We start from the raw sequence: 20,951 nt of genomic DNA, 5'->3' as shown, positions 1-20,951 counted from the left end.
TGGCTCCAAGCAGACGCTCTCCCAGCCTCACTGCACTTCAGGGAGAAGTTCCTGGAAAGTGGGAGCCAAAGTGAACTAACTTATGCAAAAACCCTGATGAGAAGTCTGCCCCATTAAGGCTGTCCCGTCGCCTCTATGCATACACATACGTATATCCAACCAAGCACACGTGCACACGCACATGCATACACATCACACACATATGGACAAAGTTAAAATAAAATAAATGTTGGGTCCCTTAGTAGCCTTCAACCAAAAATGTACTGTTTGTAGAAGAGAAGTGTTTGGGGTCCCAGGTCCCAAGCTCACATGCTCAGAGGAAAGCCATTGATAATGGAACCTAACTGCTTCCCTTTTGACCTTTGGCAAGGCAGGGAACCAAAACCCATCCTAACCCATATCCTGTCTTGACCTGAGAGGCAGCTCAGCCAGCTAGCTCCGGTAACTGTTAACCATCCTGGGATGGCAACTGAGTATCTAGAAAACAGAGAGGCTTTGCTTAGGACCTGCTGATACCTTTGGTCTTCTGCATCTGATGTATTTCCTGCCATCGGAGTCTGGCCCTTATGCTTCCAGTCTCCTCTTGGGTCTCTTTTGGGCATGTATACTGGTGGCTGGCTCCAACCGGTGGCCCAGTCTAATTCCACCTTCCCTGTCCCTTCCACATTCCCATACGGCTCAAGCAGTCTGTTACTCACTCTTCCCATAGCTCTCACAGAAACATCCTGAGGGAGGGATTTGCCTTAGCTGGCGATTTCAGTCCATCATGGTAGGAGAGGCATGGCGGTTAGGGAAGCCCCAAATGAGGCTACAGGTCCTCAGATTTTGGTGACTTAAGCAGAGAAAAAGGACCAAAAGTGAAGCACATAGAAGTTTCAAGGCTTGCCCCCAGTAGCCCATGGGCACCAGCTAGGTACCATGTCCCAAGGGCTCCACAAACTCCCAAAGGAGCACCGCCATCCAGGGACCCTATGTTCATGCGCACAACCTGTGGGAGACATTGCAGATTTGAAGAGTAGCAGGCAGATTTCTCAATGTGAGCTGTCCTTCCCTTCCTTGTTTTAGCCACTGACAAGACACTACCACACAGTCTTCAGTGCCCAATGACTATTCTCCTCACCATAGCATTCTCGGATTACTCTCTCTTCTCCTCTTTGTATCTGTTTGTATCTATCCATCTGTGCGCCTCAGGCCTCAACTAACACAGTTTTTTCTTTGTTACTTTATCTGCTCCTCTGGACCATGGGCTCCAGAATACCAGGACTGCTTCTCGTCTTCTGTCCAACATAGAACATTCCCTCTATTCATTCATTTTTTTCCCATCTCTCCAACCATCATCCCACAGGCTAACTCCATGCACAGTCAGTGTCAAGTGAGCAGGACTTGCTAAGACACCACTTACACCTCTCAGGGCCTGGAACAAAGGGTTGGGGCTACCCATACTTTTCAAGCCACAGACAACCTTGACCTTTGACCTTGGGAGATTTGCATATTAACCCAGTGTGATAAAGGACGATTAAGGTTTGGGTGCTGTTCCTCTTACCCTCGGCTACTACTTCCTGGAAGAAGTAAATCCTTCCCCTTCAGCTACCCCCCCCCCCCCGGCCCTAACATGGTATCTGAAAACCTAGATTTGGAACCTAGCTAGCTCGGAATCAAAACCCGGGGGTCCTATTGTCAATTGGTATCAAGGTACCAGGATCTGCTGTCTGTCCGTTGGTCTGTTCTGAATAATCTTCACCATCCTGTCCCTACTGCCTATGAGGGTGAGGGAGAAGACCTGACAAGTTTTTGATCTTGACGTATGTTGAAGGAAACAGGTGTGCACAATAATTGGCCACCTCACACCCTGGGGTCTAGAAGCACTCAGTTGACCAGAGGCTTCAGATCTGTGTGCCTGGATCCTACGGTTTCCCACAGGCTTCATTCCACCTGCCCCAGTGACCAAGCCCCAGGGCAAGAGCAGACCACGGGGTTAATTGACTGGAAGGCTTCAGGCACCGTCTCCAGAGCTGGGTCTCCTCCAGGCTGCCATTTGGTGGCCTGGCAGCCTCAGCCCCCGGGGATCTCAGAGCCTGGGAGCTGTCAATGCCTTCCACACACTTAGCCCTTGTTAATTGCAGAATACACAGATTGCTGGGTAGCACTTTCCAGTGTTGTGCCTTTTCCTGGCTCCTTTGCCACTTGGCAGCTTGCAGGCAGCTGTGCAAAACAGCAAGGCGCTCTCTCATTCTGTGCCAGTGTCAGGGAGTCTGGACTCCGCTTCTAGTTTCCCTTCTTCTGTTTTGTTTTGTTTTGACTTTGGTTTTTGGTGTTTTTTGTTTGTTTGGTTTGGGTTTTTTTTGTTTTGTTTTGTTTTGTTTTGTTTTGTCTGTGTGTTTGTTTTGTTCTTTGGGGTTTTTTTTTGTTTTTGTTTATTTGTTTGGAGGTTTGTCCTTTGTTTTCTACCCAAGTATTCCATTTCTCCTACTACACTTCCTCATCTCTCTGTGCCTTGCCTTTCAAATTTGGGGCTCTTTTGATGTGTCCCCCCCCCACTCTCCGTGAAATGGAAAAGAAATGAAACTCCCCTCTCTGCCAGAGGGTGTCCTAGTGAGGAAGAAGTGATTGAATCCTCAGTGTAAATGGGAAGAGGTCGGTGAAGGGATTAAATCATCTCCTGAGCTCCAGAGGAAATGTGTGTGACCCTCTCCCTGGAGGTCAGGTAGCCTGAGGACCTAGAGCTTTGAAAGGGTCCCGAGTGGGTGGCTGGTTGCCTGTAGGTAATTGCAGCAGAATGAGGCCAGCAGGACAGCAAGTCTGCTGGGACCAGCAACAACCAGGCCCCCTTCCACACCCACCCATTCATGAACCAAGTCAAGAGCCTGGGTCTTTATCTGGCTGACTTTCTGAGTGGGGTAAAGTGACAGGGAGGATAACAAAGTGCCCCCATAAGGAGAGGAAACAAAGCGTGTAGATGAGAAGTAGACCTGACAAGCAAAGGGCAGAGGAGCAACATCCCTGTCCACCCACTGTGTGCAAGGCATCCCAAGGGGGCGTCTGAAGCTGAAGGGGCAGGAGACAGTCCCTGCCCTGGAGGCAGGCACCCACGCACGCACGCACGCACGCATGCATGCTTCCAGCCCCACGCTTTTTAACCTGAGACAAATCATCCAGAAGAAACATTTTAAGATGTTTTAAATCTTCTTGGTTCCTGTGGCTCTCAGTCAAGCCCCAATTTTCCCTAAATATCTCCAAGTTCTAAGCTAGCTCAATAGGGGGACAGTGGATACAGAAGAGAAACCAGTAAGAGAGCCAATCACGGGGTTGGGGATTTAGCTCAGTGGTAGAGTGCTTGCCTAGGAAGCGCAAGGCCCTGGGTTCGGTCCCCAGCTCCGAAAAAAAAGAACCAAAAAAAAAAAAGAGAGAGCCAATCGCTCCCAGAGTACAGACCGTTCTCTGCAATTAGAATCATTTGTGCTAAGGCCAGAGTGTTGTCCAGTTGTAGAGTACCTGCCTAGAATGCACTTGGCCTTGGTCGATCCTTACCATAATCTGTGTGAATTCCTATGCCAAGTAGTCATGTGTGTATCCAGAGTCCTATGACATACACATGTATGCATTCACATAAGCGTGTGCACACAAGAGCAGCTACTGCTCTCACATCCTGCACACGTGGGGTCTGCCCTAAAGAGCAGTTTGCCACAGCTCCTCCCACCTTGGATACCCACAGACAATAGATTCCCCTCCCCAGAAGATGCTGATTGTGGAAAAAAAGTTGCTTCCCTGCACCATCTGTCCTTGACATTTAGGAGAGCTCCTGAATGTCCTACCAAGTATATGACACAAACTCACCTAAAGCGACCCTAGTCCTGTCACTCTGAAAAGCCCACCTTGGCTTCTAACCCTTGTTCCCAAGGGTCAGAAATCCACCCGCATCTACAATGTTTGCAATTTCTATAATTATTTTTTGTATAACTAAGCATTTAGAAAAGGACTTTTAAAATTTTTTTCAACTTGTCATCAAGTACAAAAAGGGAAAGGAGGTTTGGGCTGGGTTTGCTGGGTCTCGAAGAAAACGAAGAACATCTGAGGTCTACCAGAGCAGGTTGGGACCATTGGAAAGAGCCTAAAGATGCTGGGGCTCGAGGTGGCCCTGGCCTCTTGCAGGTCCTCCTTCCAAGGCTCAAGTGTAGTGTCTGTGCCACCCCCATCAGGTCCCTTTTTGGCCAGACCTCTAGGGCAGAGCTGGCCTTTCTCAGTGTCCCACTCACATTCTCCTACTGAGTCTGGACCGCCCTCTAACATTCCAGCTTTCCAGGCTAGATACGATTTTTTTTCTACTGAAATAAAGCTGGAATAGGATGGGATGGGACAGGATGGGACAGGATGGGATGGGATGGGACACGACAGGACAGGAGCTATTTCCATTGTAGCCCCAGTCCTCCAGATACTATTTGGTTGCGTTTGGAATGGGTTAGTATTAAGCCCAATTCACCACACATGCTAAGCACCTCATTCTATTGAGCCACACCCTCAACCAATGCCTGCATATCTAATGGTTGACTGAGAACAATGCTTACCAGTGGAGCAATGGGGTTGTCAAGACATCATAAAAAAGGCACAAGGCAGCAATATGAGCTAAAAGTTACGATCCCTTGATGAGTCAGCCTTGGGAGTCCCAGGGTCCCCCTGTCCCTGATCATTCCGGCACTCTTCCACCATTACCCAAATGGCTTGGGACTGTTTGTTTAGCCTCTCTGGGCTCCAATTTTCTCAGCTTTTGGAGTTTGGCTTCCCCTATAGGTGTTGATCCCAAGGTAGGAATGTCAGCTCCTCCAGGTCTAACCTGAGGAAGAATTACAGCCTAAAGACACTTAGCTATGTTCCCCCAACCTAAGGAAGTCACTCTCTACTCACTGAATATGGGTTCCCCACTATCATGTTCTACCCTTCCTGTCAGCAAGAATGGCTTCTGTCTGTATTAGGCTAAATGCCCTTAACACCCAGAGCAACACAGCCACAGAGAGGCAACAAAGGAGGCAGGCAAGAAGGGCAGAAGGCATGATTCTGTAAGCCCAACCCAAGGGTTTGCATCCAGTTTTTGCAAAGAAGCCCTAGTGAGTGAGAAGATACTCCCGGGATCTGAGCAAGGCTTCAAGTCAGACTTTCCACTTGGGCTCAGCTCTGATTCCACAACAGCAGCTTCCTGGCCCATCAGGCTCAGCCCCCACCCTTACTGCCTCTTTGCCCTCTCTAGAGGAGAGGAGCCTGTTTATTGCTCTGGGTGGGACCCAAGCCTACAGGGAATTGAAAAGAAACCAATGGCCTAGGTTGCTATTGTTTGGTTTAAACAAACTACTGGCTGGGCTGTCTTGAAGAGGAATGAGGGGGAGGCCAGAGAAAAGAGAGCAGTCTGCAGGGCCCAGCCTCTCTGCCTCCTCCCCACCTTGTTAAGGGTAGTCAAGAGAGCTATTTTAGGAGTATGCTTCTAGGCTTCTGTTGGGTCCTGACCTCCCCTTCTGGAAGGGCTAGGCGTTGAAGAGAAAAGCCTCCAGGCTCCAAACCTCCTCTTCGCCCTCTCCCACCTCAACCTCAGCCTCTCAGTTTATGGTCACATCTGGGTCTGATGTCAGTCCAACGTGGAGGAGCTAAGAGATTGCACCAGGCAGGCTGTCCTGGGCACCAATGCAAGGCTACCCATGGGCAGCCGAGTCTACAGGAATAGAGGGGACAGAGGGAGAAAGAAAGGGAGGAAGTGGGTGGGGAGGAAGGAAAGAGGGAAGAAGGAGATACACACACACACACACACACACACACACACACACACAGGATAGGAAGAGAAGAAAGAGGATGGAGAAAACCAGATGCAGTAGACTTATGGCGTAGAATTCTGTCCTTCTAGCCTCTTGTCCCTTCTCCCAACTAAAGATGACCCAGACCCTTACAGTTGAGCCCAAGGAAGGGGCATGAGCAAGGAGACCCACAGTGAACAGTGGACAAGCATAGCCTAAAGCAGAAGACATGAGGTCCCTAGCCACCCCACCCCCCATCAGTGTCCCTTCTTGGTCCTAGAATAGGCAGTCAGTTAACCAGGGTAACAGCCTCACCTCCCCACCATCCCCCATCCTGCCTCCACTCTCAGGGAATGAGAGGCATAGACTGCCCCAGGAAGGACTGGGTGGAAAGGGGGCCAGGGCACAGTTAGGTGTTGGCAGAATCAATTAAGAACCACACTAATCACCATCATTAAGGCTATAAAACCCCACACCTAGGGGCCGCAGGGCTCACTGGCATGGCCTGGGGCCCCGAGCTGTGGCACAGACCCAGGGGCCTGGCTCCAGTCTCTTTCATCTAAGCATCCACCAGGCCTGCAAAAACAATAATTAGTTACCCACCTCCAGGAGCAACTCATTATCCCACAGACACAGAGTGGAAGGAAGGAGGGCAGAGGGAAGTAGAGAGAAACTGAGGCTAAAAAGACTGCCCAAAGCTGTGACTGAGTCTAGTTACGACAGTCCACTCTCCCCTCTGACCTCGCTTCACTTCCTTGCCTCATAGGCTTAAAAGGTCCAGAGGGAGCATAGTCCTCCCTTCTACAAAACTGAGTTAACCAGCCAGCTGCAAAGGACAGCCAGGCCAGGTGCCCCACAGTTACACCCCGCACCCAATCTCAGGTGCAGATGGCAGTCCTAAGGCAGCTCTTGGGAAAGGTTCCATTCAGGATCCCTCAGAGATCAGGTTCTTTGCCTCCAGGACACCTCCCACCTCTTGACACCCTGCATCCTTTTCCTCTCCCCCGGGCTCCCTCAAGTACCATTTTCCGACTCCAAAGTCCTCTTCTAGAAACAGTCACACCCCTCTTCCATTCTGCTCCCAAAGAAAGGTCAGCTGCTAAGGACCCAGGGAGGGCAGCTGAAGCACAGCGAGAGTAAGCCTTTACCACCACAACCCAGGAAGTAATCTGCCATTTTCCTGTCTCTCCTTTTAGGGCACTGACATGAAAAGCGGGAGCATCCGTGGCAATATAATAACAGGTGAGTGGGTTCCTCCAGGATCCCTTCTCTAGACAGGACACTAATGACAGATGTAAGATAGAGTAACTGTAACTCTGATTCACAGTGTGCAAATACCAGCTCTAGAGGGTCAGAGGTCCTCTGTAGGTTCTGATGTCATCGCATCACAACTACCAGGTAGTTGTTTTGTTTTGTTTTGTTTTTGGTCTCAGGGTCTCATGTATTCCAAGCTGGCCTCAAATTTGACATAGTTCGAGAATGATCCTGAACTTCTGATCCTCCTGCCTTGGTTTATGCCAAGCAAGGGATGGAACCCAGGGCTTCAAGTATGCTAGGCAAGTAATCTACCAACTGAGCCACACCTCCATCCCCAGGGTTGAATTCTAAAGAAGCTGAAGTGGGGGTTAGGGGTGGAGGGAGGGTTTCCCCTTATCATGTAACCTGGAAGTCAAGAGGACAGCCAAGGGTCTAGCTGGCTAGAAAGACACTCGTGACCAAATCCCCCAGACCTCCCAGACCCCAGTCCCCTTCCCTCTGAGGTCTCCAGCCCCAAGGTGTGCCCTGGATGCTCAGGAGGTGAGCTGGCCACAGTCAAAAGACTGAATACAAATGGTCCCACACAGTCTGGGAAGCAACATGGGCTGGCGTCACACAGGCCATGTACCAGCTCCACTTCCTATAGGCCCAGTCCGACTTTTCTATTTGTTTTCTCATCATAAAAAAAAAAAATGGGGGGGTTGGGGATTTAGCTCAGTGGTAGGCGCTTGCCTAGCAAGCGCAAAGGCCCTGGGTTGGTCCCCAGCTCCAAAAAAAAAAAAAAAATGGACCTGGGTGGAAGGAAGTTGTCCATTGTATAACTAGCCAACATGTGGGGTGCCCAATCCCCACTCCCAAATCTTCATTTCTGGAGGATTTGAATGAGAGGTCTTCAGGAAATCCCTAGTCAAAGAGGTAAACTCCCATCTCCCCTGAGATTAAATCCGTAATTCTAATTTCAGTCTTGCCCAAGAATTCTGGCCACCTGTCTTTAGCCATGAGGAATATATCCCAAGCCCACCAGCCTGGCCAGAAACCACCAGATTCATCTGCCTTCCACACACCCATTTATAAGAAGTGACAGTCTTTTTACACCCCATGCTCAGAAGTCTTTCTTAGCCCTAGAAGTGTTTGAGAGGAATCCCCTGATTTACTTAAATTCAGAAGCTCCAAAATAACCTCAGAACATTGGCACGCCATCACCTACTCCCTTGTAGACCCTGAGCCACACAAATAAGTGTGGCTCTTGGCACACCCTTTTCCATTCCCTCCCAAGCACACACACACACACACACACACACACACACACACACACACACACACACACACACACACACACACACACACACACAATCTGATCTGCGATGGGAAAGATGAGCAGTCAGGAAATCCCCTGGCTCTCTGTATGCTAGTGGCCCAGTGGCTGGATGTACTCTCTGAGAAACACTTCCAACAGTGCCAAACGGTCATTCCTTCTTTTGTTTCGTGTTAAGAGAGGAAAAGAGAAGGAGGACCATGATCAGCCAGCGTTCCCACCCACCAGCATCCTTCTTGCAAACATCCCTTCCCTCCCCTGACCACCATCACCCCCAACCCAGGGAGACTCTTGGCTCCAGCTTGTGTATCCTCCTTGGGAAGGGAATGGAGAGAGAACAGTGGGAAGGGACAAAGCAACGCTGGAAGGAGTTCACGTAGAAGACCTAGGCCAGGCCAACCTGCATGGGAATGGGGCAAGGAAGATGGACGTCTGTCTACACCCTATGACCTTACCCTCCAAAACAGCCAGTCTCCAAGAGGGAGAGTGAAAAGGATGGAGTCTTCTCCCCAGTGCCTTGAGATCCCTAGCCTCTACAATGCCTGCCATCAAACCTTTTGAACCCAGTCCCACCCACTGTGGTAACCACTTCCAGATCCTCCCAAACCAGCCAAGAAACTGGCCTCTTTAGGGATTAACTTCATAAGGAAATGCTGAAAAAAAAAATTAAAGCCCACTGCCATACATACTCACAGGGGAAGATGGGTTTTCTCTTGAGGCAGGAAGTCCATCTGGATAGACTAAAACCAAAACAGAATACCGCCAACACCCATCTACCCACCGAGAAAGGGCTGGGAGCCTCAGCCTTTTATGCCAACCTGGAACCCCACTCCCAACAATAGCACCCCTACTTATCCCACACATATACACTAAATAAAACACTGAAAGTGAGATCCCACCGATTAAAAGTCCAATGAGGGGAGGGAGGGGCGCAATGGTTGGGACTTCATTTGGATGACCCTAGGAAGGTCACCGGGAATGGAAAAACACAGCTGACTTTTTTTTTAAAGAGCTGCCAGGAGATGCTGCAAGCATGGTGGTGAACCCACCCATGTCTCTTGTCCTTTTCCTACAGACTACCAGCCTCCTACCCCACCGCCAACCACTGGTCTACACCGCTACCAGTTCTTTGTCTACCTTCAGGGAGACAGAGACATTTCTATCCCAGAAAGTGAAAACGAAAACCGAGGTGAGGCCTTCCAGACCTTCACACCTAGGCTAAGGTAGATTCTGGGGCAGGACCGAAGTTGTGTGTCTTCACGGGAAAAATCAGAACTTTGACTTCTACCCATGAGCCTTGGAGGCTGGGGCCAAAGGGCAGTAGTTCTTGAGAGTGATTGGGATGAAGGTTCTGAAGGAGGTTTCGGCTTCAGATGTGGTCTCCCAGAAGTAAACACATCCGCCAAGAAGCACCCCCAAAACTTTGCATGGCGTGTACAGGCAACTACCCTCCAACACCTCAGCAAGTAATTGTGCCCTGTAATTGAGCCGATCTGGGCAAGAGTACCCTGGAATGCCACCCTGCTGGTCTGTCTTCATTGGTGATTAATTGCTTGGTCTGCCTTGCCATCTCAGTGATAGAGCAAAAGATGTCCCCAGCCATGCCCCTCCCCCAGCTTCTCTGAGCACTCCTCCTCAGACACTGGAGAGGACACATTTCCACAGCCTTCTCATGGCTAACCTAGCCTGCGTGGCCTTGGTCATCATACCGGCAGGGCTGGGGTGCCAGATGAGACTGATTCCCAGACAGGCTGCAGGTAACTCACTATATGAGACTTAGATTTCTCTTTGAGAAAACGGGAATACTGTGGTCCCCATGCACTCCGTCACCTCCCAGGTTAGGAAAGGGAAGGTCCCGCAGAAGTCACAGGTGTCAGTGTAAGGGTACATAAACACACATGCCCCAGGCTGTGCAAAAGTGAGTGGGAAGACAGATAAGAGCAGCCGTTTCCTCTCCCCCAGTGACACCAACTAACTTCCACCCACTGGGAAGCCAGCACAGGTATTGTCACATCCCCTGTGCCTGAGGCTTTGGAGGTAAGGAGCTGAAGCCCAGAAAAGGACTGGCATGTCGGTGGTGTCCTTTAGATGTGTGCCAAGCAAAGGTGGGAGTGAGGTAGGGATGCATCAGTCTCAAGAGACTCAGGCCCTGGAGCCAAGACAGTGCCACCTTTCAACCCATGAACCTTCCCAGGTGCCTTCAGCACCTTGCCAACATGCAAGTCTGTTTAAACAGCTCCTCTAAGGACACTTTTAAATCTGGACATCAAGTGTGAAGAAAGGGAAAAAGAATGCACCTTGACCAGATCAAAACAAGTCTTCTGTTGCCCTAGCATCCTGGGTACCAATCTCACCAAAATGACAGGAAGCTGCCAAGGCTCAGTAGCTGCCAGGTACCAGGAACTGAAGCCTTCTGTGTAGTTCCGATCCATTCTATGAGATTCCTGTAGAATAAGGCAGTAGCTCAGCACTCTTGCTCAGACCCCAGGATCCTAACCACAGTGCCTTAGACAGGGAATTGCTCCGAATGGGCTCATGCTAAGAAGCTGGCTTTCTTACAACAGGATAGAAGTGAGAGAACATTAGACTAGCATGCTAGGAAGAACAGTAACCAGGGCAGGGGAAGAAGGGGCCAGCATATGCCCAAGACATTACCTTTCTCTACTGAGACAGAGCTCCTGAAATATGGCTATAGTCTCACGGACTGGCTCAAGTACTTAACTAAGGCTGCCTCCCATCCTAGGATAGAAAGCAAGGCAAGAAAACTGCAGAACAATGGCCTGGAACCATTGTTAACCACTTTGGGTCCTCAGCAGAACCATCATTGCTTACACACTTACACGTGCACCTTGCATGTCTCAGAGCAGAGCAAGGCTCCTATAGCTTTCTCTGCTGCCGTGCCAGGGGGTACCTTCCATGTGCCCAGCCTTGTGTTAAGAGGAAACAGTCCCAGAGCCCAAAGGATTTTCCCTGCCCTCAAGGAGACGACAGTCTAGTTTGAAACTGGTTAAATAACAGTGCAGACCAGCTTATAATTAAGTCTTTATAGCATTGTTCTGATTGCAAGGACACAATAGAACCAAGTGAACAGGGGATATATCTCTTACCTTCCTGGAGTCTCTTTCTCTCCAGGGCAGTACCCCTCTTCATCCAGGAGGATAACAAAGATACCTTTCTGAGGGTTAGAAAATCTTGCTTCCACTTTCGAGCTGGTGATAATCCTCTCAGGACCTCAGTTTCCTCTCCAGAAAGATGAGGTTTGGCAGTCAACCTATAGCATCTTGCCCTGGGAATTCATGGAGGAATAGGGTATAGATTGGGCTCTACAGAAGAAGACGATCTGAATGCCTGAATGAGTAGGCTCTTGGCTCTGGAAACTAGAGATGCAAAGTTTATTTATTTGTTTGTTTTTTTGTTTGTTTTCAAGTAAGAAAATAGAAAGCAAGCTAGGTGGTGGGATGCACACCTTTAATCCCAGGACTCAGGAGGCAGAGGCAGGGAGACTTCTGTGAATTCAAGGCTAGATTGGTCTACAGAGCAAATTTCAGGACAGCCAGGGCTGCACAGAGAAGCCCTATCTGGAAAAAGAAAGAAAGAAAAAAGTAAGGGGGGGGAGGGAGAGAAGGAGGGAGGGAAGGGGGAGGGGGAGGAAATGGAATAAGCAGAAGAAAGCTCAGACTAGTGGGAAAACCACAAGGAACCAGTAGGAGAGGCATCACATGAAAGCAGCTTCTTAGACACAAGCAATCTGAATAATCAGAGAAAGGGGCAGAAGGCTGCCAGAGGTGTGCTGATGTGAGGCGGCGAGGGGCCAGCCGAGATGGACCCAGGGCAATTGCAAAAGCAGAAACTGCTGTAGTCCTTGCATAACTTCAGAGCGTTGAGAGCTTGGTACACTGTGCTTAGGAACTCACTGAGCCCTAGGCCAAACCAACACTCAGGTGGGGGCATATGTCCCTGCCAATGAACACAAGCCCCAGGACCTGCTGTGATCTAGTTTTCTGTCCATAGGATCAGAGCCATGAGAGATGCAGGTATGCTAGTACCCCGTTGCTGTCGCCTCCCTCCCCCCCCCCCGCCTCGGTTGAAAAGGCAAGGACAGCTTCCAGAGGCTGAAGGGGAAAGGTGAAGCTCCTGGAGTGAGGCAAAGGGACATCTAAAAAGATAGCTGGCAGAGCCAATGGGCTAGACAATTATAAGAAATGTTTGCAAGGCAGTTTTGAAACTAAAGTAATCTGAAGGTTTCCGGTGTGACACAGGGTACAGTCTGTTTTAAAAATAATAATAATAATGTAGAACCAATTATGTTCAATTGCACCTCCTATTCGGGGTCTTGTCCTCTTTGAAACTCGTGTGTGTGTGACAGGCTGAATTGCCATTGAACCTACCATGACCGATAAGTGTCCGGTGGCACTGTTCAAAGTCAAGAGGGTGAAGCCCTCCTCAGGATCCTGCTCTGTTCCATGAATTGGGATAAATACATGTACCCAGAGAATAAGGACATCCTGACATTCACACTCTCCGTCACTGTGTGACCTTGGACAAGCCACCTCACACCCCAGCACCTTGACTTCTATCTCATCAAAATGGAATGAATTATTCTACAGTGGGGTGCCCTGCTGTGGTGACACGCTCCTAGATTCCCTTGCTGCATTTTTCTTTCCTGAGTTCCGCCATGGGAATGAGCAGTGACAAGGATCACTGAAGGGGTCAACTCTAGATATTTCCAAGTGGGGGTTTCCACAGGGAGGACCCGAAGGGGTTCAAGTTACCCTAGTTGGGAAGTCCTGTGGTGCCATGATGCCACTCCCATGCCACAGACTATTCCTCTCTTATAGCAAACGCCCAATGCGCTCTGCAACCCCTGGGACAATGCCACATGGGACAAAAGAGAACTGCAAGTCTCTGTTCCCTCGGGTGTGTGTGTCACCCTGCTGGGGCCTGAGAACTGGAACACGCAGATTACTTTGGAGAAGGTATCCAAATACATGAAGTATCCTTAGCCACTGAAGCCACTACCTCTGACAAGGGCTGGTCATAGTTCACAGACATCATCCTAAAGGCCATGCTTTGCCCAGACTTTTACTCTCTGCTTCTCAGTATACTGATCCTGTCCTACACACACACACACACACACACACACACACACACACACACACACACACACGCACGCACGCACGCACTCAAGCACACACATGCACACACACATACACATGAAGTCTGAGACAAAGCCTCAGCTAATCTGTGATTCTCCGTGGTTTCTCTATACCTTTTTCCTAGTAGCAGCCTTGATCTTGAGACTTCCACTTCTATATTATAGAGAAAACAGCTGACCCCATAGCAGCCCTCCCCCCACAACACACACAAACACATACATACACACACACACACACACACACACACACACACACACACGGGGAGAGAGAGACAGAGAGACAGAGAGACAGAGACCCAGTCTGGACTATTCCCAAGTGTGCCTCACAGTCATCCAAGCTGTTCCCCTCAGCTCAGCCTTACCCCACATTAGTGTCCCCACTACTGTGTCAGTTCTCCTAATGCTCTGTTGTGCTCAGACATCTGCCTGGGTCTCTTCAGTGTTGGTATATACTGCCCCACTCACACCCCCACCCTGCTTTCATCATGAGACCATTAGAGAAGAGGTCCTTCCTTTGAGTATCTGTCACTGCACCCAGCCTACTGTGGCCTGTCAGTCACCAAGTATGTATATATGTGATACACCCACAGACACACATTTGCAAGCCATTCACACACAGATCTGTATGTTCTCACACCCCCGGGTTCCCATACACACCATGTCAACATCCTTCAACACCTGAAGAGGCAGCCACCTCTAAGAGTACTTATGTCCTCAAAGGACAATCTCTACGTCCACATGGTCTCTGTCTAACACCAGGTCAGCAGGGCTCCCTCTCTACCAGCTGCCCTGTACTCCATGGTATTTTCCTTTGCCCCACCATGCAGGACAGTGGCTGGGATCTCTTGTATGACTAAGGGAAACTGAAGTTCATGGTGAAACGGATCTACAGGTAACAGCAGACCTGGAAAAGGGTTCTTGACACTGGAACCCACACACTCAACACCTCTCTCCTCCAGACCATTATGTTTCAGGGTTCTGGTTCAGGGAGAGGCAAGAAGCAACTGTATCTTGTCTTAGATCATCTTACCCAATTCTTGTCTTTGACTAAGCCTCAAGGTCCTAGGCAGCTATAGCCTACACTATGCTGCATCTAAGCCACTGACCCTGAGTTGTCACAAGCCAGCTGCATGCTCCTCTGTGTGTGGGGACAGAAGAGAGTAGGAGGAAGGCTGTCATTTGGTTGTAGCAGTTGCTGGCTGGGATTTGTATAATATCTGTGGGGGTTCTCCATGAGCTCTGTCCTGTGAGATGACAGATGGTGACATGCCACCAGTTGCTCCAGAAACCACTCAAAGGCCACAAGTCCAAGATGAGGTCACAGTGACAGTCACCACCTCAGGGACCTTCAGTAGGAAAGTTTACTTGTTGCAAAACGGGATGAAAAAAGCAAGGAGGGATGGCGAGGGTTTGAAGCTAGACAGTTATAAAGCGCTCCTCAAAATGCAGACATCTGCATCCCAGGGTCAAAGAGGAGGAACAGGCATGGGCCTGCCACACAATGGCTTCTAAGTCTTGCTCATGCATCTGAACACCTGCGGCACTCTCAGGGTGAGTGGGACAGGGCCATTGTGGGGCCACAGGCATGAAAGCAACAAAGTCATAAAGCAAAAACTGTGGTGACATTCAGGAATAAGGCTAGGAGGAACCCCATAGGCCTTGTGGGCAAAAACTAAAGCTCAGAGAAAGTTGGGGAGTGTAGAGGGAAGAGGATCAAAGAGAAAGGAGGTCCTATCTGAAGAACAGCCCCACCCTCAAACGATCACCCTCCAGCACATACACACAGACAGACACAAACACACAAGGGGCCCACTGTAAAACAGCTCAAACCACCCCCATGACCTCCCACAGTGGTTCCTCTGGCCTGGTTCCCAGGGCCTAGCCCCTGATCACATCCCACTGTAGGTTCCTGTGGCAGATAGCTCGATTTTGCCTTCATAGGGTCCCACCCACCTGGCAGAACTTGGTACCACCGGGTTCCTGGCAGGTACCCAGCTGGAAAGACCCTAGGCAGCACACAGTCAGGCACCCTGTCCAGGAACTATCTGAAATTTCTGTAGGCTAATGGTAGGTCCCTTGGAAAAATGTGCCTCAGCCAGGGTAAACATGGACCGTTCAAAACTAAAACTGATACATGGATCATGGAGAACCCACAGATAACTCCCAAGTTCCAGCCAGCCACTACGTCTACCAAATACAGGAATAGGTTGGGGCTTTTTCATCACTGTTCTCAGTTACAAGATAGTAGAAGGCCTCAGTGCCCCCAGGGCAAACAACTAGAAATCCCCTCTCATTCTCCACCTTCCCTAGGTTCTTTGCTACAGAGGACAGAGACGGCTCCTCACCACTATGGGCCTGTCTCCCTCCTGTCCATTTGGGCCAAAGTCCCAGGTCCCAGTGGCCCCTCTGTCCCAAAGCCTCTCAAGCCTGCAGGATCAGACACTCAGCAAATACTTTCCAGAAGTAATTGGATGTGATGGAACGAGGGCTTTTCAGCTCCTGAGTGAAAGTCTCTGGATGTCATTTAATGGCACAAAAAATAAAAGGCTCAGGCCTCCCGCCTACCACTGCCAGGACATCATTAATCTCTGCGGAGAGGCATCAGTGCTTCTATCACCTCGCCCAGCCCTGGCGAGTCAAACAAATTACAGACCTGAGCTGGGCTCTCTGTGGGGTGGTTATTAGGTTGGACTTGAATTTGTGTTGTTTTCTTCAGAGCCATCATCCCCTGCTCTCCCAAAAGGCCAAGGCCAGGGAAGAGGATGGATACTTTGGTTAGATACAAGTCCCTCTCATTGAGGCTCAGGCAGCTAAGAGCCAGGTGCCTAGGTAGGGACTAGGCTTACAGACTGCCTCAAGCAGGAGGCCAAAGTCAATAGCTAAGAACCCCCCATCTTATCTGAATGACACTTGCCTCCCGACCCCACATCCCTAAGCCAAGGAACAAATGGAAGTCTGATGAAAACTGGCTTTCACCAGGACAGGGCCAGGCAGTGCTGAGCTGGGCTGGCTGGAAATCTGGAAATGGGCTCATTGAAGGGTCTGTGAGCATCAGTCAGGAGCAAGCAACAAAGTTGTGCTACTGGACAAGGCTCCCCCTGACCAACACTAGTGGATTGTTTTTCCAATGTAAGTTGGGTAATATAGGAAACTCACTGCGGTCAGGAGGGAAGCTAGATAAAGCGGCTACTACCACTTGTGCCTAAGAGAGGCCCAGGGAGACGCTGCCAGAGTTACATAAAAGGCACAAGGACAGAGATCCACTCAAGCTCAGAGTTCACACATTCTACAGGAGGAACCGTCCATCTCATCCCCCTGTCTGAGGCCTACAAATGATATTCAGGCATACAACTGTCAGTTTCAGATTGCAAAAGCCGGCCCGTGTACTCAGGGCCCAGAATGGAAAAAGTGACCATCCACATCTACTACCAAGGTCATTCCAAACCTGCTGGCCAGAGTGTTCACTGTGAGTGGAATTCAAGACAGGTAGTCCCTCTCCTAGATGCTGAAGAGGGGATCCTTCATCTTTCACACCCCTGATGTCTGTCTGCCCATGGGGTTAGGCAGACAGAGTGGTTCAATTTTCTCCCCACTTTTAGGTAGTGTCCCTCATGTGCCCCTCTCTGCTTTCCACAACCGAATTAACATCAGCACTTTGGCCGAGCTCTTCCCATCAGCTCTTAGAAACAGTGGCCTCATGGCAAGGCTGCCACAGCTGCTTCTGTGGGATGAAAGGAGTGTCCGTCCCTAGGTTGTGTGGAGACCAGACTGCATGTGATCTGTGTGGCCCTGCTGCAGGAGCACCAGCCTCTGTGTTGCTCTCTCTGGGCAGTTCAGGGTATAAACACCAGAGTATAAATACCTCCTTCCATCCTGATGGCTAGCAGGGTAGTGGTCCCGCCCTCTTCCTGCAGTGCAGAGACAGAGCAGAACCATACAGGAAGGGGCTTTCCTCCTAGCAGTGACCACCGAAGCCGCAGCTCTTCATTTCTCCCCACATGGCCCTAAGGGCCTGACTCACCCCTCTTCCTTCTAGAGCTTGCTCTGGGTCAGTTCCTCCTGCCCTCTGTGGCAGGAAACAAGTGGGGGTGTGTAAGGAGTCCCTGCTGAGCCAAAGGAAGAGCCAACAGGAGACTAGCCAGTCCAGGTCCTGACTTTGTGGAGCTGCTGCCCAAGTTGATGAAACTGTGAGGTTTTTGGAAATGTAGCCAGGAGAAACCCAAGTATCTCAGGACACTCTGAGCTCACACAAAGGACTTGGAGACAGCCAGCCCTGCTTGAGGGGAGGCAGGCCTCTCTCTCGGGACATAGGGGATTTCTTTCCACCAGCTTGCTCTGATCTCGTGATGGGTTTCAATTCCCTCATTGACACCAAAGCTCCTTCCTGTCAAACTCAGTGAGAAAAGGAGAATAGCCTTGTCCCTTCATATCTGCCACATATTACTTCACCCAAGACCCTATCTCAGACACACATGCTCATGCACACACATACACACACACATGCACACGCACCAGTCGGGGTGAGGGCATGCATGCACATGCATACACAGAGGACACATGCCTGCACATGCTTTCCAAGGGTCAGATTACCAACATTTCTTTTTCAGCCAGCCTGGCCCCCTAGCCATTCTAGCTAGGTGCAATGTCCACAAAAGAACAGTGACAAAAAGCTGCACCATGGACTTGCCCAGTGTACCCAGCACCTATCTATGAGCCAAGCCATCAGCATCTCAACAGCCTTCCCGAGATAGTCCCATAAGTTCTAACTCTACAACCCTTGAGGCTGGGTGAGACATAGAGTTACTGGGTCAGATGGGATTGAAGAGACCTGGAAATGTCTTGTATCCCCCAGGTGGATGCCACATCCTACCCCACCCCCACCCCATCCCACAAGTCCTCCATATTACAAGTGACATGAAGTAATGTACACCATGCTCCTGTGACAGCAGATGTCTACTAGGAAATGCTACAGAGCTGTGCCTTTGCTGTTCTTCTTACTGTGTCTATGCCATCGTTATAGCTTTTGGGAGCTAGTATTAAAAAACTGTTGATCCTTGAGAAGAACATTGACACGTGAACCTTATGTGGTGGGTAGGGGAGGTAAGTTGATAAAGAAATGTGGATAGACTTCATCTCCTCCTTGTTATAAAAGCAGCTGTGGCTATAATGGGGGCTGGGGGTGGCGTGGGGGACACCAGCGGCCTATGACTCTAAGGTGAGGCTGTGCTGAGACTTACAGGCTGCCAGCCTCGTGTAGACATTCTTCTATCTAGATCCCAGTGATGACTGGTCTCTGCAAGCCATAGGACATTGGCCACTGCCTCTCTACGTTCTGGCCAAGTCCTTCCTTTCCCATCCAAGGAAGATTGCTAAAGTTAGCCACCCCTAAAGGAATAAGACAACACAGGACACATGCGAATTACAGTTATTCAAATAAACAGGAAAATAAAATAATTAGTATAAGTTTACTCCATGAAGTAGGTGGGGAAGATATACAGCAAATTATTTGTTATCTGAAATCCAGACCTGAATTTTCCTGACAACCCTCTACCCAGGGTCTCAAAGCTTAGAATTTCAGAAAGGAACATGGAGTTCTACCTCCAACCACTTCCTTCAACTCTCTCCAGTGCCTCTGACTACATACACTTAAATTACCTGTCACTCTCATCACAGAAGGGACATACAACTTGTTGGGTTGTCTTCCCCCCAGAAGAGACCCCTCTGGCCTAGGCACTGACAAGGATTCTCCAGCACCAAACAGAGAAAATGTCTCCCATATTTGATCCCAATCGGGGATCTAAGTGCAACCCTTTTCCCTTCTCTCAAGGAGAACTCACGTTTCATGGGGTGCTTGGGGCCCTGCAGGGGTCAGGGCGTGAGGGACTGGAAGAACAGCAAAAGGTTCCCACCAATTTCAGCTCCAACAGCTAGGGTACGCAGGTGTGAGGAGAGGAAGTATCCAAGCCTCTATCATGTCAGAAGTCTGAAGACCTTCAAGAAGATGGCATGGGTGAGACGGAAGTAATGCATACTGACTAAAAGATCCTTGCGGAAAGAAGCCCAAGGTGGCTTTAACTCACTGAGCCATGTCCCATCATCTTTTAGCAAGCAGCCACCTAACTTTGCTTCGTGTTAGGGGGTCTCCAAGCATCCAGACCCTCCTAAAGCTAGGACCCAGAAGATTCCCCATGCAGTATATACCTCCTAGCCTGATGATCAAGGGTAACTCTACCTACTCAGAGATGACCTCTCCCTGTCAGGCCATCTCAGGTCAATGGTTATCTCTTACTGTTTCTCTGTGGTCTGTCTGATTTCTAGGTGCTTGGAAACTGGACAAATTTCTGCAGCAGTACGGGCTGCAAGATCCTGACACAAGCACCCAGTTCATGACTCAGTTTGATGGGGAACTGCCACCAGATTTTGGTAGCATTAACGACGGCCGAGACCAACCCGATCAAAGATAACTACTGTCCACTGAACTGAAACTTTTACCTTCCAGATGTGTGCTCATGTCGTATCATCCACTACAGATGGTCTGGGGATAGAATCTCCTCTTGGCATCTTCCAAATAAAAATAAATAAATCAATCAATCAAATAAATAAAACAAAAAAACAGAAACAAAAACAAAAACAAAAAACCACTCACCCAGGGCTTAGCAATTTGCTTTCTAATCTGTGTATTACTTTGAAAAACAGCAAGGGAAGGACTGAGGAGATGGTACAGTCAATAAAGAGCTTGCCTTGCAAGCATTAGGAACTGAGTTAGGATATCCGGAACTCACGTAAAAAGCCCAGTTATGGGAAAATGAGAATCAGAGGCAAGCAGACCTTCAAAGGTCACTGGCCAACAGTCTAGGCTACTTCGACAACTGGGCCAATAAGAAACTCTGCCTTAGCCAGGCAACGGTGGTGCACACCTTTAGCCCCAGCACTTAAGAGGCAGAGGCAGGCAGATCTCTGAGTTCAAGGCCAGTCTGGTTCCAGGACATCCAGAGCTACACAGGAAAAAACCCTGTCTCAAAAAATGAAAGAGAAAGGGGGAGGGGGGAATGAGGAGACACATGCCTTAAACATGTTGAATGTGCCTGAAAACAGCAATGGTTGAGGGACCAAGCTCCATGTGCAAGCACATGTGTATGCACACTCACATGAACATGAACACGAAGAGAAAGAAGAAAGAGGAAGAGAAGGAAGAGAGAACAGAAAATAATGAAGAGACTTGAGGTCTAGACCTCAATTTGAGGATTTCTTACAAACTCAAGTGAGTCCAGCTGGACCTGGATGGACAGGCAGGAGACCAGGTCCCAGGGCCGGAGTTGCCAAATCATTCATCCCAGAGCCCCACCTCCCCAGACTTGGCTTCGAGGAAGGAAGGGATTGTAGCGGAAATTGGGTTTTTGACCATGGATCTTTCCAGCTCCAACAGACAACCACCTTCCTTCAGTGAGTC

The 20,951-nt window shown here is 49.6% G+C and overlaps 1 protein-coding gene across 1 annotated transcript in view; it reads left to right on the top strand.

Moving 5' to 3' along the window:
* Nucleotides 1–19,965, top strand: part of Pebp4 (phosphatidylethanolamine binding protein 4) — a 204,662-nt gene extending 184,697 nt beyond the window's left edge. Inside the window, exons 5-7 of the mRNA XM_032917374.1 lie at nt 6,971–7,016; nt 9,422–9,535; nt 19,820–19,965. Coding sequence (XP_032773265.1) covers nt 6,971–7,016; nt 9,422–9,535; nt 19,820–19,965 — 306 coding nt within the window. The remainder of the gene's footprint in view (nt 1–6,970; nt 7,017–9,421; nt 9,536–19,819) is intronic.
* The last annotated feature ends 986 nt before the right edge of the window (nt 19,966–20,951 follow it).

Source organism: Rattus rattus, chromosome 12 (assembly GCF_011064425.1).
Source record: "Rattus rattus isolate New Zealand chromosome 12, Rrattus_CSIRO_v1, whole genome shotgun sequence".
NCBI lineage: Eukaryota > Metazoa > Chordata > Mammalia > Rodentia > Muridae > Rattus > Rattus rattus.
The sequence above is the reverse complement of the archived record's forward strand: the minus strand, read 5'-3'. Positions and strand labels throughout refer to the sequence as shown.